Here is a 16,515-nt window from a genome sequence, read left to right on the forward strand (position 1 = left end):
GAAGAGGGAATAGGATAGTAGGAGGGGTGGTATATTGTTGGCAGCGCCAACTCGGTGGACACCGGGTGCTGAGCTTTGGTGCGAGTATTGGATCGTGTCAGTCCGTGTGTGCTGTTGGTGCAGCTTATTTGTTGCGGTGTGGTGAAGTGTATGCAGCTTGTTGTGCGAGAGATGGTTGTGTGAGTTTCAGTGATAAAAGTATGCAGAGTTTAAGCTTATATTTGTTAGTGGGTTATATGACATTTAACATGCTGACCAAAATAGTTCTGTCTAATTGTGGCACACGCTAACATTCCCAGTCCTATGTAGATACGGCGCATGCTAGTGTTCCCAAATTCGAAGTGTGGTGCTTGCCAATATTCACAAACCCATCCAGATATGGCACCGGCTAATGTTTTCAAAATCTAAGTGAGGCACATGCTAAGATTCACAGTCCCATCTAGATACGGCGTAGGCCAATGTTCTCGAATTCTAAGTGTGGCATATGCCAGCGTTCAAGTTCCAACTAAGTATGGTAGATGCTAACATTCACAGTCCTATCTAGATATGGCATAGGCTAATGTTCTCAGATTCTAGGTGTGGCACATGCTAACATTCACAGTCCTATCTAGATGCGGCGCAGGCCAGTGTCCACAATTTCCTCCAATTGTGACACTTGTTAACGTTGAGATGGTGAAAATGTCTTGGTAACGTCCAACAAAATGTCCCTCTTCCTAAAATTTAAATTCAAGTGATGTATGCCATGGATGTCACTTATGTCCTGATCATGTGACAGCTGTATTGCAAGCACAACTGGAGCATTTCACATGTTGGCATTCATTAAACTTTAATTACTCTTTTTACAGCTTCCAGAAATGCTTCATGGTGATGTTGAAAAGGAAGAAAATGGATTTTGCGCCATGGGACAGTTCATTCTCCAGAACCTGGGCCTACTGTTAGGATTTGGCCTCATGTTGATAATTGCCCTATATGAAGATAAAATTGTCTTTGACTTCAAGTTATGATATTGTCCACTACGCATTCTGGTTACAGTGGTGTTACTGTGTTTGTCTGGGTCTGAGCCATTGTATTCACAGTTCACTCGGGAGCAGATAGTGTAGGGGCTTAAGCTCCTAAGTATGTTTTAGTCCTGCAAATATCTATTTTTGTAACTAGCTGCCACTCGCATAATACCTCCCAAATCCAATAGACAAGCATAACGAACCGTACCAAGGTAAAATGTGAAGCACTTCATTGTGTGATGCTTGACTTCAAATACTAATTCAAATTAACATTTGATTATCCGTGTTTGAAAAAAAAAACAAGTCGGAAATTGGTCACTGTTCTTTTTTTGTCTCCTTGCTAAGTACTAAAGTTGTAACAACCTAAAACAAAACAGTATTATATTACTGTAGGTGTCAGCTGGACTTCCCAAAATTGCCAAGGTATCAGGTGTATACGCAGAATATTTTTATCTGGTGTGGTTACAGAGCAAAATAGCTGTGCCTCACTTCATGATGCATATGGCATTTGGTTACCACAGCTGATGCGGTTTGTTTACATCACATAGCAGACTCCCATTATGGATATAGTATCACAAGCGCCTTTGGTTGGTAGCAATTTAAATTTGCCACTTAGAACATTAAAATGTGAAAATCAATGGAAGAAAATGTGTACTTCGAATTATAAGGAGACTGCTAAACACTACAGAGGTTTTCTGCTATATAGCCTTACTGGCCGTTCCAACAACTGAGATTTAATTTTTTAGGTTGATCTTTTGGAAAAAAATAAGCCATCTTCTTTACTTCAGAATGTGACATTACCTGTAAGAAAGATGGCAAATCCATCCAATTCTCAAACAAGTTCAGGAAAAAAATACCACATGTGTAAACAACTGTTTTCTCATTGAAAGCATAAAGCTTTTTTATTTTCTTATGTCACCCTGTGTAAGTTGGTGTTGAAAACATATCCAGTACGTTTAGAGGACCCTTTGGGAGCCATTATTGTTCACAGTTCGGGCATGTAATCAAACAGTGTTATTCATGATTACATTTACAGCGGTCTTCATAAGGGTACAAATGTGCATGGACTCCAAACATGAAAGTCCTGATCATTGAAAGAGGTTTTACCATAACCTTGTTAACATCACCTCAACCCATCCGTTAACACCACCAGGATCATGTAGACACTGGTATCTGTTTGCACAGATTACCCCGCCAGATGAAACAAATCTGCTTGCTGTCTGTAAAGACTTTCACTGGCAACATTAATCTTCCTTTTTACATGAGTTATCTTGGGGGCTAGATTACCCTCAATAGTTTACCAAAGGATAATCCGTAAATGGCCCTTGCTGGCATGAAGAGATACAACTCTACTTGGATACAAAAGGTCCTGGCTTAGCATGCATGTGGATGCACTGTTTAAAGAGAAAATATTGGCCAAAGAGCTACTGTGGCTACCAGAAAAGCAATACCTTGGTCAAACCTTTTCAGGCTTCATATGCTGGGTGGCTATGAATGTAATTTTACTTTCAGCCCAAAAGATGTAAATGTTGGGCTTTTATACCTACTTTTCACATTAAGGATGCAGTACAAGATTTGTGCCACTTGATCAGCACTGCATGCCTGTATTGTGGTATATGTAGTCATAGCTTTCCCTACTGTCATGCCTCTAGATCGGCATCAAAAGTGGCCTTGATGTCTAGTGATGCTTAAATTTAATATGCATGCACAGTTGTCTTTTTAACACGTACAACAAGACAAGATATTCTGCAAGGTGGGAGTGGTTCTGCTTCCCCACTGATCTCTGCACTGGTTACCTTGGTATAGTATTTTCTTGTTTGCGCGTGAAGCTTTGAGTGCAGAATAGTACGAAGATTAAGACACAAACTTAAACTGAATGCCACATTTTCAGTTGAAGGGATGATGCCACTAAGCACCATATCATTTAGTGTAGAAGTGCAGCGATAAAACAACGTGATCTTGTTTGAAAATGAGTGCACTCTCAAAATACCATAACTAGAATGTGTGTAACTGGTGAAATCACAATTTATTAAATGACATGTGAAGTCTGGCGCTTTGCCAAAGATAATACAGCTCTGCTTTACTTTAGCATGTCCAATTTGACAAATCTCAAAGACGCAGACTGCGAAAACATGATATCAAGAGAATCAATGCAAACCTACATGTTTGATTGAAGCAATGGAATGTACTTTTCTTTGCTTTTCTCAATACACAATGCTGGCTAGGCAGACCATTTGTCATTGGCATTTGTTTTTTTGTTATCCACTTGAACAAGTGTAAGCATCTCCTACTGTATCATCGGACCTACCCTTGTTTATTTTGTATATGTCCTGTCTTAAACCATGAAACGATTTTTAAAACATGCAACTCCTACGAATGCTTGCACCATATACCAAGATATAATGTGCTATGAGCATGAACTAGTTAACCTTTTTTATTAACATAATGTTTGGTCCTGCTCCACATGGTTATCTGGTCAGCTGTACTGTAGATGGATTGTGTACAACAATTTCTGTTTGTTGCTTTTCAGCCAGTTTCTTTAAAAACTGCAGGTGCAATAACTCTACAATAGGGGCCAAAAAACGTTTCCATTCCATTGTAAAATATTTTAGCGTAGAGAGTTCCCTTAAATATTTTTTCATAATCTTGTAGTTTTCGTTTTTTGCAAGAAAATAACTTTATATAGAGGTACACATTAAGACATTAGATGTCCTTCTGCCAGTATGTGACCCTTATACAGTATTCAGACAAACATGTATTATGCTAATTTAGTTCGTATGAAAATGCTTACCAAGTGTCCTGCTGAAATACTTGCTCTGACATGTCTAAATACCGGTCTGTGGAACTTAGATAATGTCTGAGTTTAGAAGAGTTTTCTAAATCATTCCCTTTTTTAGTTTTTAATGTATGATACCATTGTGTGCATTTACTTTAACTTTATTTCCCTGAGTTGAAAAGCCAAACAAACCTTTCACATTTTTTAAAAGTAACAATGTTCATTAATTCACTTACAATTTGTCCAAACTAAAAATAATTAGTTGTACTAACTCATTACAGCATCCTATTCTTACAGTATTCAATGCATTCTTTTTTATTCCTCATCGCAATAATTAATTGCAGTTTATCATCCTGTGCCAGCAGCTGCTTATGTTGCTTACTGACAATGTCCTCTTTACAAACAGTTCCATTTTTTTTTGATGAGGTACAATTTCCTGATCCTGAACCAGTTAGCTAAGATCCAAATTAGTAGCGGCAATCTTAAAACAATTAATAATATCAGGGAAATCGGCTGTTTTTTAAACAAATACTAAAGGCCAATAAGCCATCGTAATTTGCCCGCTAAGTGCAACATGGTCTTGTAATCATTTATCATTACCTGCTGAAATTGACTTTTCTGTGGATGGAAATGTTGCACTTAAATTACACACGAAGAAATGTAATTCCATAAAAAGCATCTATTTAAATCATTGGTCACAAAATAATCACACACCCATCTTGGGTATTTCCTATATTATGGAATTTGTGTGATGTTACGAAGGATAACACTTGTTTATTAGACAGTGTGTTTTCAGGGTGGAGTTCCTAGTTTAGAGTCCAGATTCTCAGCTAACCTTCCACATGATCTGGACAATTCTCCCTTTGCAACTCCTCCTAATTGAACTCTGATTTGTTGGTGTTTTGAAACAGGCTAAAGCTAAGCAGACAATTTTCTCGACGATGGATGCATTCACACAAAGAATGTCCAATGTCAATTGTAGATATGGAGATAGTGAACAGCACTAACAGTGCTTAAAAATGTTAAAAAAAATATTTGGTGAAGAAGTGCACTGAATTTATCCTCTCATTTAACCGATCTACTGACCTCATTAACTGCACTGGTTCAGGATCCATGGATGTTTCACTTAAGTAATGTCACAAATGTTCAGAAATGGATTGCTTGTTCTTTTCTCCAAAATTCCAGTCTACTTGAATGCAGTCTTATTCAATTTCTCTTTGATGGACGTCATAAATGTTATGTGTATTACTCGCTGTCACTGTGTGACATCGATATGCATTTCGCTCACATTGTAATCCCTCCACCATGATTATGCCTCGGAATGGTACTAAGATGCAATGTGGGTTTGTTTCCATTAGCATAATGTCTGTGTTTAATTGTAATTATGGTCCTTAACTTAATCAAGGTAAGTACCTTGAAGAGTAATCAAAACCATTCTGTCAGAAATGTTTTTGTATTTCATGATGCTGAAAATTATCAATGGTTATACTGTTTATTGTCAACACTGTTGTGCTTATTTTATGTATAGTATGTTCTGTGTAAATAAGGCAAAACAGAAATAAAAAATCTTAAAAGTGCAACATTCTTCCTGATTGTTTTAAAGCATTTATTTAAAAACATTTTAAGGGACAGCAGTAAGATTCATAACTGAACTATGCAAAAAATAAATATGCTGTTCGTAGGCGGCAAAACCAATGCAGTTTTAATCTGCTGCATTAGGTAGCAGTTTAAATGCACCATATTCCTTGCACATACAAAGGTGAGCCGCAATATTCATTTCTTACAGAGAAGATGGCAACTAAGAGTTGAGTTGGCATAACAGCGCTACACCCCGCCCAATCCAGTGCTCTTCTGGTTTATCAGAAGGAAGACTCATTGCAATCACAAAATTAGTTGAATGTCCAGTGGTAGAAAGAGTTCCTCTCCTCTCGCTGGTCTTGTAAACGGGAGCAAGATATGATGGTCGCTTTGGAATATCAGCCCTTTTACAAGGCTTGAGCCACATCTACAAAAAAAGCACTGAGTTAGTTAATATGTATGCATGCCCTTGAAATATAGTCTAAACATAGTGCCTATCGTGTTTTGACGTGTTTTTTAATTCCTGAAGTCACTTAGCTGAAAAGGTATTGAATAGGTTCAGCTCTACAGAGCATGTTTCTTTCAAACAAGAAAATAAGAGCACTCAAGAATACTATACATCTGGAACCTAACAAATGCAACAGGAAAGTATATAGCCAGTGAAGATGATTTTTGTTTGGTGAAAGCCAGCTCACAGTGTAAAAGACAACCGGTGATATAGAGCCATAAATGTTACCACAGACTGCTACCATGGCCGAGACCCAAATTTCCATCCAGTTAGGAGAAGGTGTGTGTGCAGTGGATCTTTAAAACCATTCTTCCCAAATTGTGAGTCTCATAAGTAAAGTGTGTTCTATTGCTTACATGGTGCTGTTAGCAGTCGAAGATCTGCTTTGCCTTTTGGTATGGCTCTGTCCCTTATCAGACCTACCAATCTAAATTTGCTTGACCTGCACCCTCAGATCTTCTTAAGTGCGAATCGCAGTGAAACAACTCCAGTTGTGTGTTACAAAGGCTCCAGTTTATCAGAATAAAGGAATGTGTTATCTAATCTCATTCTCTTTTATACACCTTACAGGACTCCCTTTCAGAGTTGACATATCAACTTAGTCCTTTGACATCTTGGCCTTTCAGTAATTCCTCTAGTAAAACTTGGAACAGTCAAAGGAGAAATTCTATCTCTAACAAATCAACATTTAGAGATTATGCAAAGACGGGTACATTACTGACATATTATCAAGGCTTCAAATACGATTTTGGAGTGGTAGTATTTTACTTCCTACATTTGGAAATTGTGAGTAAAATTATAATTTTTTTTAACGCGTCTCAAAGTAGTTCCTGTTGACTGGTCTATTTTTAGACAATTAAACAAAAATTTACATTTTTAATACCTGGGTTTTATGTTGTAACACATCCATGTCTTGTGCTCAGTAATACCCCACAAGTAAGAAGACATTTTTTAAAATTGTATAGGCCCTCATTACGGGTCTGGCAGTAACCATGCTGGTACAACCGGCAGGTATCCGCCGGACCCGTAATGATTTACCAGCGCCCGACTTGCCGGAAACACTGGGGCATTACAACCCCGGCGGTCCGGTACGTCAGGCGCCGGTAAAATGTTGATCCCCATTCCCATAGAGTCCGATAGGACTCTATTTGAGTGGGGACAACGGACGCATCGGCACTGTTAATAACGGTGCCGGTGCTTCCGTGAAAGTCTGCGGGTCGGGGCCAATCCGCCTGCCAGGTCTGACCCTGGCCGGCGAAACAGCACCCGCCCGAAGACTCGTAGTTTGCGGTCCGGAAACAACAGTGCTTGTAAGCTTACCGGCACCCTTGTTTCTGGACCGGCAAACTTGTAATGAGCCCCATAGTGTCTCTTCGGATCAGATAACACAAAAGTATAACACAAAAGTAGAGTGCCCATCAGTGCCTTCTGAAGATGCGTCCAGGCTGGTAGGTGCCCATTTCAACATGGTTGGGTCCTCCCACCTGGCCTTACAGCTGGGGAAAACAGTCTGAAGTGCCTGTGGGGTGTTTTTATTAAAACTAAGTCAAAAGAATGGAGTGAGGAGGTTAACCACTGCATATTATTATGGGACAGCCAGCCAGCAGGTAGCTAAAACACTAAATATGCATTCAAAAACATTATTATGGCTCTTTGACAGCAGGGTTCTAACGACAAGGGGGAGGTGACGGCCTGAGGGTGCCAGCAAAGGCAGACTGTAATGTGCTCGCTGGGAAGGTTTCATGTCGTGAATTAAAGGAATATGTTTCAATCTCACAAGATCACGTCGGGCCACTGCTTAGGCTACCGAGAGCCCTGTAGTCTCTGATGTAGTAAACATATTAACACAGCAGCGTGGGTGGCAACAAGCAGCAAATGCATTCCTATTTGTTACTCGCTGTTTTTTTTGGGAAGCATTTTCTTAATATAGAGTAAAACAAACCGGTATGCTGTTTATCTGGAAGGAAAACTACAATGCTTCAGCTTCATAGGTGTTGTTAGTTTTAATTTATTGGTAAAGTTAGTATGCAAACCAACAAAATCAACAGCAGATTCCACAAGTGCTCATTCATTGGTCATTATGACATCTTCCTGAAGTATTGCAAAGAACAAATTACTTACCCTTCGGCAATGTTCTTTCTGATGGATGTTCCTCCGATGGATTCAAGCAGCAAGATCTCCTTAGGACCCTCTTACAAAATGTTGCATCTTAGGCTATGAGGGAGCCAACTTTGCCATCAGGGGATGAAAAGGCACCTGTGCTTGGCAGGGGTGGCATCGGGCATTTCGACCTCTGGCGAGGTGTCTAGCACTTGCTTCCTGCAAGTTGGCTACTAGGCCCACCAAGTCGCCATTTTCCCTATAAAGCTCCTCTGGGAAGTCTCTCACCTCCCGGGGCTGGAAAGGTTCCAGTCCGGAAGGGACATCATCACCCTCCATGTCATAAATGTCCCCCCAATTGGACATATGTGCCCTTCTCGGGAACGTAAGGAAGGAACAAGTTACTTACCTGTAACTCCTCTTCTCCAGCATGGGTCTGGCACGGATTCACATGCTTGTGAATATTCCCTGTCGTCAGGATGGAAATCCTCGTTAAAAAGGAAAAGTAGATTTGCTTTAGCCTGAAAACTGCATTTCTCCTCTAAACCAATCATGGTCCTTTGGGTCATACTGTCCCATCCAATGACAGTCGTCTCCCTAAACTCCACCATTGGTGACCATCTTCAGATTTGGAAGAGCACATAAAGTGGCAATGTGAACCAAGAAGAGCCACAGAGGGGAAGGAGGGAGGGTTTGTATGTGAATCCATGCCAGACCCATGCTGGAGAACAGGAGTTACATGTAAGTGACTCCTCACATTGCACGCTTGTAAATTCGCTAAAGGAACAGCAGGGTATAGTATTGGGGAGATTATTAAACTCTATCAACAGTGCTTTGTCCCGGCAATCTTGTATGGCCTGGAGGCATTAGCCATACAAGACCTGAATTGTCTCAATATATTAGAGGGACAGTACTGGCGCACAGTACTGGGTATGGGCCCAGTTTGTTCTGTTCAGTATCTAAGGTTGGAACTGGGTTTAACATCACTGAAAGGCATGGCCTTGCGAGCACAAGGTGTGTTCTATTTGAAAGCTATTTCCACTTTATCATGTAAATTGCTTAGCTTGGCTGGTACTAACTTTGATAACGAAAGGTCACCTAAGGGTAATAGCTACAAACAGTTAAATGAGTCCTTTTTTGCCGATATAGACTGGTCTCATGACAAGAAGCGATCAATGCCATTTATACACTTAAAAAAATCATTCATACAAAAAATGAACAGATGGGACTGGACCCAGAATTGTATCCATTTGTCCCCCCTGAAGGGGTATGAAGCCGTAACGCATGTAATCCATAGATACAGAAAGCCCCATTAATACTTGATACTATGCCCAGACCCAGAGGTGCGTCAATTAATGCTAAGGTTGCAGACGAATCAGCTTCAGGTACTAGCGGTCGTCGGACCACGGCTGGGCATTTTACCAAAGGATAGGTGCTGTCGTATCTGTGAGATGGGAGAACATCCAGAAACGACTAGGCACGTTTTAACAATGTGCCCCCGATTGGGCCCACTGTACATGTATATGTTGGGAAAGTTGGTAAGCAATTACGACACCATCAAGGGAGAGTCCTTTTGGGATTATTGTCTAAATTCGGACTCAATTGGGACTCAGTTGGCACTATATAGGGTCTGGATTAGAGTTAAAAGTTTATTCCCAAACCAGCCAGCTGCAGCAGAACTTAGAGTGGCACCTTAGGAATTGGCCCTTATGCTTGGTGCTTAGTGTTAGTGCTTAGTGTTTAGCTCTACGTGTCAGGTACTTCGTGTTTATGGGTTGTATATGATGTATTTGAAGCAAGACACACATTATTTATGTATTGTACCTGGATTTATATGTTTAAATTGTATACTATTTAATGTGTAGATTGTACGTATGTATGTATTAAGTTATTGGATGTATTTTGTATTGTTTGTGTAAAGTTCAAATTTGAACTAATTCACAATAAATTTATTATTAGTAAGTAACTTGTTCTTTTGCATAGATTGTGTCCTCCCACGTATTCCTCAGCTTGTGATAATTCATTTCGCCAGCTTCGCTGCTTTGGAAAACATTTTTCAGCACAGGGCGCTGTGCTCAAGGTTATGGTGTCGAATGTCCCTCAACGGACTCCGTACCGTGTCGACGTCACTGATGGTATAAGTAGCTCGAGCCGCGCCCGTTGGCTTCAGTTCCGTTTTTCCGATTGCTTCGCTCTCGTGAACGGCGCACTTTGAGATTTTCTGTCAAGAAAATGTCTTGTTCATCGCCCGCTTCAACTCCCAAAACTGGGTTTAAGAAGTGTAACGACTGCGGGTCGAAGTTGTCCATCACCAATCCTCACCGTATCTGTCTTTGGTGTCTGGGCTCAGACCATCGAACCGGCGACTGTGGCTCCTGTCAGTCAATGACAGAGAAGGCCCTCCGTGAGAGGAAAAGTAAGTTAGCGGTGCGGCGGGAGGCGTCAAAGGGCTCTTCGAAAGCATTGTCTAAAAAACATAAGAAATCGTCTGATTCAAAGGAATTGGAACGTCATAAAAAACATTTGAAGAGATCCCGATCTCCTAGCAGATCGAGACGATCTTCTTCGTCTTCTTCTAAAAAGCTCAAAAGGAGACATAGATCTACATCGTCCGATTCATCGACGGAATTGGTTCGATGTCCGACTAGCTCAGATTCCCCTTCAAAATGGGAAAGCTTTAGGAGAAAAATGATGCAGGTCTTTGAGAACGCAGCCTCAACCCCCTCAAAGAAACCTCAAAAAAGCCAGACCCCGGTTGCTCCATTGGACGATACAGGGAAGTCGGGAACTACGACGGTAAAGCCTAGTAGTACCCATAAATCTTGAGTCGACAAATCATCGAGAGATCCTCGAGGATCGAGTGTTTCTCCGATCCCTCATAAAAAACAAAAGTTGTCGAAATCGAGCACAACTTCGTCGACGCCATCGGCGTCGACAGCTCCGACGACGAAGCCTATATTATCCTCGACGCCTTTGTCGAAGGCTTCGTCGAGTGCGTTGAAGGTTCCTCTGACCCCCTCGAAGAAAATATAGATTCCTTGAACAAAAAATCAGGAGGAAGACAGAAAGTTTACACCTTTACCAAAATCGGACTTCTTTAGGTCCATGTCTTCAATTTTTGAAGAATCTGGCTCTGATGATGAGGAGGTCACTCCTTTTGGAGTAAAATATGGCACTAGACAAGTTCCAGAGGAACTGATAAATCCTGAGACAAAAATGAGAGACCTATCTGAAACTCTGCATTCTGCTAGTGGTGTGGAAACATCACCCGAATTGGAGTTTGCTGCACCTGATCCTGCAGAACATGCAGACTCAGGGTATAGGAATTTGATGAGTAGGGTGATTGAATATATGGATTGGGGAAGAGCCTCCCCTACGTTTGAACAAGATGATATGACTGGCATAGTCCGAGGACCCAGGAAAGATCTAGTTCTCCCTTTCCATAGGGCGCTCAAAAGGACAGTTGAAAGGAACTGGGAAAACCTGATAGCATTGCTGCAGTAGACAGCAATCTTCCAAAGAAGTACAGAACTTCTACTTCTGATCCAGAATACCTAAATAGACACCCTACGCCAGAAAGTCTGGTAATTCAGGCCGCTACCACTTCCAAGCAGACAGCATATCCAACCATACCTCCGGACAGGGAGGATAAAAAGGTTGATGCTTGGGCTCGTAAAATGTTTACTTCGGGTAGCATGGCCTTGAAATCGACCAATGTCACTTGTACCCTAGCCAGGTTCACACATAGCCTGTGGGAATGCATTTCGGGGGCGGCTGAACATACTCCGGAAGGCGAGGAAAGGGAAGGCTTCCTGAATATAGTCAATGACGGGAAGGAGGCAATGGGGGAAATGTCTCCAGTCTGGACTGGATACTGCTGATAGTGTTAGCAGATCCATGGCATCAAGCACAGTGCTATGCTGATTTGCGTGGTTGAGAAAGTCTGGGTTTGCACCAGATGTACAAACCAGAGTTCTCAACATGCCCTTTGATGGCTCGAGGCTGTTTGATAGTAAGGCTGATGAGAGCCTAGAAAAACTACAGACCTCGAAAGCGGTAGCTAAATCCGTTAGTGCCTCCATGAGACAGCCTCAGAAACCCTATTCGGGCTCATTTTCCTGGAGGGGTCGTCCTTTTCGATACTACCCCTCTGTTGGTAGAGGAAGAGGACAGGCTTTTCAAAGGGGCAGAAGGAATGTCACTTGTGGTGGACGAGGAAAGACTACAAAGCCATCTTCAGGAACGGTATCTATGCCCTCAGCCGCTCCTGCAGCTGCCTCCAAATCTCTCTGAGGTTCTATCATACAAAACACCAGTGGGAGGCAGAATCTCTCAGCATCTGAAACAATGGCGGGGACATTACTTCAGATGCTTGGGCACTGGAAGCAGTAGCCCAAGGTTACTGCCTTCCCTTCCTAAAAAGACCTGCCGATCATCCACCGGGAGCCAGCTCCACCAAGGTTCCAGACCCGCTCCTTTGGCAGGAAATTATAACACTGCTAGAGAAAGATGCAATAGAACATGTACCTGGAGCAGAGAGGAACAAAGGTTGGTTCTCCCCTTATTTTCTCATCCCAAAGAAGGACGGAGGATTGACCCCATCTTGGACTTAAGAAAATTGAACAAGTTCCTCAGGAAGGACAAGTTCAAGATGGTAACCCTTTCTCAGATCCTTCAGGCTCTCCAGCTCCAAGACTGGTTGGTATCATTGGACCTTCAGGATGCTTATTTTCATGTGCCAATCCATCCCAAGCACAGAAAATACCTGAGGTTCGCAGTTGGCGGCTCACACTATCAGTTTCGAGTTCTGCCATTCGGGCTGACCTCCGCTCCGAGGGTTTTCACCAAGCTGATGGCGGTAGTGGCAGCGAGTCTCAGGAGAGGGGGGAATTCACGTCTACCCCTACCTGGACGACTGGCTAATCAGAGCACGTTCTCCAGAACAAGCTCAGGAACACCTGTCGACCACCTGCCACTTCCTCCACAACCTGTGCTTCTCCCTCAATTTCAAGAGGTCCCATATGATACCATCCCAACAACTCCAGTTTATCGGAGCAGTCTCGGACACTTCCTCGGGCAAAGCCTCGCCGCCCGAGGTGAGAGCTCTCCACATCCAGCAGATGGTAAAGTTCCAGAAAGCCCAGCATCTGCCAGCCTTCGATTTCCTGAGGTTGCTAGGCCTCATGGCATCCTGCATTTTTCTGGTGCCAAAGGCCAGACTGAGAATGAGATCCCTACAATGGGCCCTCAGAACTCAGTGGTCCCAATTCTCGGGGAATATGTCAGATCTTCTGCAAGTCCCGAGCGCAGTTGCTCAGGATGTATCATGGTGGGCTTGCAACGACAACATCCTCAAGGGAGAATCTTTTTGGCAACCGTGGCCGGAGATAACAGTACTGACGGACGCCTCACTCAAGGGGTGGGGAGCTCACACCAACGATCTGACAATCGGCGGACGTTGGTCTCCATCGAAGTCCAAACTACACATCAACCTATTTGAGCTGAGGGCAATCAGACTAGCGCTGAAGGCCTTCCTGCCCTCCGTACAGAGAAAGAATGTCCTGATGACGGACAACACAGTGGCCATGTACTACCTCAACAAAAGAGGGGGCGTAGGATCACTTCCTCTGTGCAGAGAGGCAATGCACCTCTGGTTCTGGGCAATACAAGAAGGAATCTCTCTCTCGGCAGTTCACCTAGCCGGAGAGCAGAACACGGCGGTAGACGCTCTGAGCAGGCAGAGCACAGTCTACCACGAGTGGGAGTTAGCTCAGGAAGTCCTTCTGGAGATTTTCGCCCTTTGGGGAACCCCTCAAATGGATCTGCTCGCAACCACGGTAAACCGGAAGTGCGATCAGTATTGCTCAAGGTAATTTCCCCCGAGAGGAGCTCTAGGGGATGTGTTCATAGTGGATTGGTATTTTTCCCTGCTGTACGCGTTTCCTCCAGTCCCTGTGATTCCTCAAGCAATCAGGAGATTGAGAAAGTTCAAGAAAACCATGACCCTAATTGCCCCGGACTGGGCCAGGTGAACGTGGTACCCGGACCTTCTAGACACGTCCATCTGCCCTCCAGTACGTCTTCCACAAAGAGAGGATCTTCTCTCGCAAGAGGAAGGTCTGGTTCTCCATCCAGAGGTCGCTACACTCAACCTTCATGCATGCTTTCTGAGAGGTTGAGATGCAAGGATTGGGATCTTTCGGATGACGTAATGGAGATTTTGCTTTCGCCCAGAAGGCCAGCAACAAAATCCTTGTACCGGTGTCGTTGGATTAAGTTCAGTAACTGGTGCAAAGATAGGGATGTGGACCCCTTTTAAATGTAGCACACCAATGGTACTTTCCTTCCTATTACATTTAGCCAATCTGGGGCTCCAGATCGGAACAATCAAAGGATATCTTGCTGCGCTGTCCATTTTTAAGCGCTCCTCAGAAGAGGTTTCTTACTTTAAAATACCATTTAATAATACAGTTCCTAAAAGGACTTACAAATGTATATCCACCAATACCATTTCATGTTCCAACTTGGGATTTAAATTTAGTTCTTAAATTCCTAACATGTATACCATTTGAGCCTCTGCATTCCTGTCCATTGAGGCTTTTAACACTAAAAACTGTCCTTCTTGTGGCATTAACATCAGCCCGCATGGTTAATGAACTACAGGCTCTCTCATGTAAACCTCCATACACCACATTTTACAAAGACAAAGTAGTTCTGAAAGTTAAACCATCTTTCTTACCAAAAGTAGTTTCCGACTTCCATTTGTCGCAGAAAATTGTTTTACCAACATTCTATCCTCCTCCTCATTTGGGAAAAGAAGAGGAGAGATTACATAGGCTGGACCCCAGGAGGGGCCTCCGCTTTTACATTGCAAGAAAGACAAAATTACGTCAAGACGACCATCTCTTTGTGGGCTACACAGGTCGTAAATTGGGTTTAGCGGTGACAAAACAAACCATATCCTGCTGGATTATTCTACCTATACTGGAATGTTACAGATTAGCAGGAAAAGACCCACCGGATGGGCTACGTACTCACTCCACAAGGGGAATGGCTACTTCTGTGGCTTTGAAGAGGGGAGTCCCTGCAAAAGATATTTGCTCGGCTGCAACATGGGCATCAATGCATACTTTTATCAAGCATTACTGCTTAGATGCCTCCTCCTCCAATGAGGGGCTATTTGCCAGAGCGGTACTTCACTCTGTACATGAAAACAAGAACTAGCACTCCCACCTCCAAATTGGTCACTGCTGTGGTAGTCTATCACAAGATTAGGAATATGTGGGAGGACACAATCCATTCGAAGAACAAGTTACTTACCAACTGTAACGTTCTTTCGACTGGATGTTCCTCCCACGTATTCCTCATCGACCCTCCCAACCTACCCCGCAGTACAGTTTGTTCTCTTACAATTTGCTCTCACGATGGACCCATCAGTCACAGCATATGCCTGGATGTGCCACGAGTATTTCCTCAAAAAAAACGAACTGAAGCCAAAGGGCGCTGCTCGAGCTACTTATGCCATCAGTGATGTCGACACGGTACGGAGCTCATTGAGGGACATTCGACGCCACAACCTCGAGCACAGCGCCCTCTGCTGAAAAATGTTTTCCGAAGCAGCGAAGCTGGCAAAACGAATTATCACAAGATGAGGAATACGTGGGAGGAACATCCAGTCGAAAGAACGTTACAGTTGGTAAGTAACTTGTTCTTCTCCAGCATGGGGTCTGGCATGGATTCACATGCTCATGAATAAGATTACAAAGCAGTACACATACACAACCGCAGGAATTGGCAAGGCTCAGCAGAAGCAATAACTCACCCCTGGAACAGACTCACCTCAAACAAACAGGTTGTGTAGCCCTGCTTGGTCGACCCGGGACTCCTCTCTGGAATCCCAGGAGATGCAGTAGAATCTTGTGAAGGTGTGGGTGGACTGCCATCTAGCAGCCCTGCCGATGTCGAGCAGGGGGACACCAGAGAGAAACGCCATTGTCGCTGCAATGGCTCCGGTGGAATGGGCTCTCGGCCGGCCTGGAAGAGGTCTGTTGGCCAGACGATGACAGTGCATGATGCAGCCAGAGAGCCTCCTCGATATGGAAGCCTTAGGGCCTTTTTGTGATTCACAGATCCAAAAAATTGAAAAGTCTTCCAGAAGTCCTTCGTACATGCCACACAAAACGTCAAGGCACGAGCAACGTCCAGCGAATGCAACATCCTTTCCGCTGGTATAAAAGGATTTGGGAAGAAAACTGGCAGAACCAAAGGCTTGTTGCGATGGAATTCTGAAGGAATCTTCGGCATAAAGGTGGGGTGCGTTTGCAGCACCACGCGTGTAGCATGGAAAGACCAGTACGGCTACTTGCAAGAGAGGGCCTGGATCTGCCTGACCCACGTGGCCGAGGTGATGGCCACCAAAAAAGCAGTCTTCACGAGACAAACCTCAAAGGGGCTTGATGCATATGTTCAAAAGGGACCCCTATGAGCTTAGTCAAAACGACGTTGAGCTCCCAAGCAGGAGCCGTCACCGGTGGAAAAGTCCTGAAAAGGTC

The 16,515-nt window shown here is 43.4% G+C and overlaps 2 protein-coding genes across 5 annotated transcripts in view; one reads left to right on the top strand and one right to left on the bottom strand.

The window, feature by feature from the left end:
* Positions 1-5,357, top strand: part of SLC39A10 (solute carrier family 39 member 10) — an 802,105-nt gene extending 796,748 nt beyond the window's left edge. For all 3 annotated transcript variants that reach the window (XM_069615702.1, XM_069615703.1, XM_069615704.1), the window contains exon 10: positions 846-5,357. In XM_069615702.1, coding sequence (XP_069471803.1) covers positions 846-1,004 — 159 coding nt within the window. In that variant the 3' untranslated portion in view covers positions 1,005-5,357. The remainder of the gene's footprint in view (positions 1-845) is intronic.
* An 11-nt stretch (positions 5,358-5,368) lies between these two features.
* DNAH7 (dynein axonemal heavy chain 7) overlaps positions 5,369-16,515 on the bottom strand; it is a 1,167,586-nt gene continuing 1,156,439 nt past the window's right edge. For both annotated transcript variants that reach the window (XM_069615701.1, XM_069615700.1), the window contains one exon: positions 5,369-5,782. In XM_069615701.1, coding sequence (XP_069471802.1) covers positions 5,576-5,782 — 207 coding nt within the window. In that variant the 3' untranslated portion in view covers positions 5,369-5,575. The remainder of the gene's footprint in view (positions 5,783-16,515) is intronic.

Source organism: Ambystoma mexicanum, chromosome 9, assembly GCF_040938575.1.
Source record: "Ambystoma mexicanum isolate Mex_15411 chromosome 9, UKY_AmexF1_1, whole genome shotgun sequence".
Lineage (NCBI taxonomy): Eukaryota > Metazoa > Chordata > Amphibia > Caudata > Ambystomatidae > Ambystoma > Ambystoma mexicanum.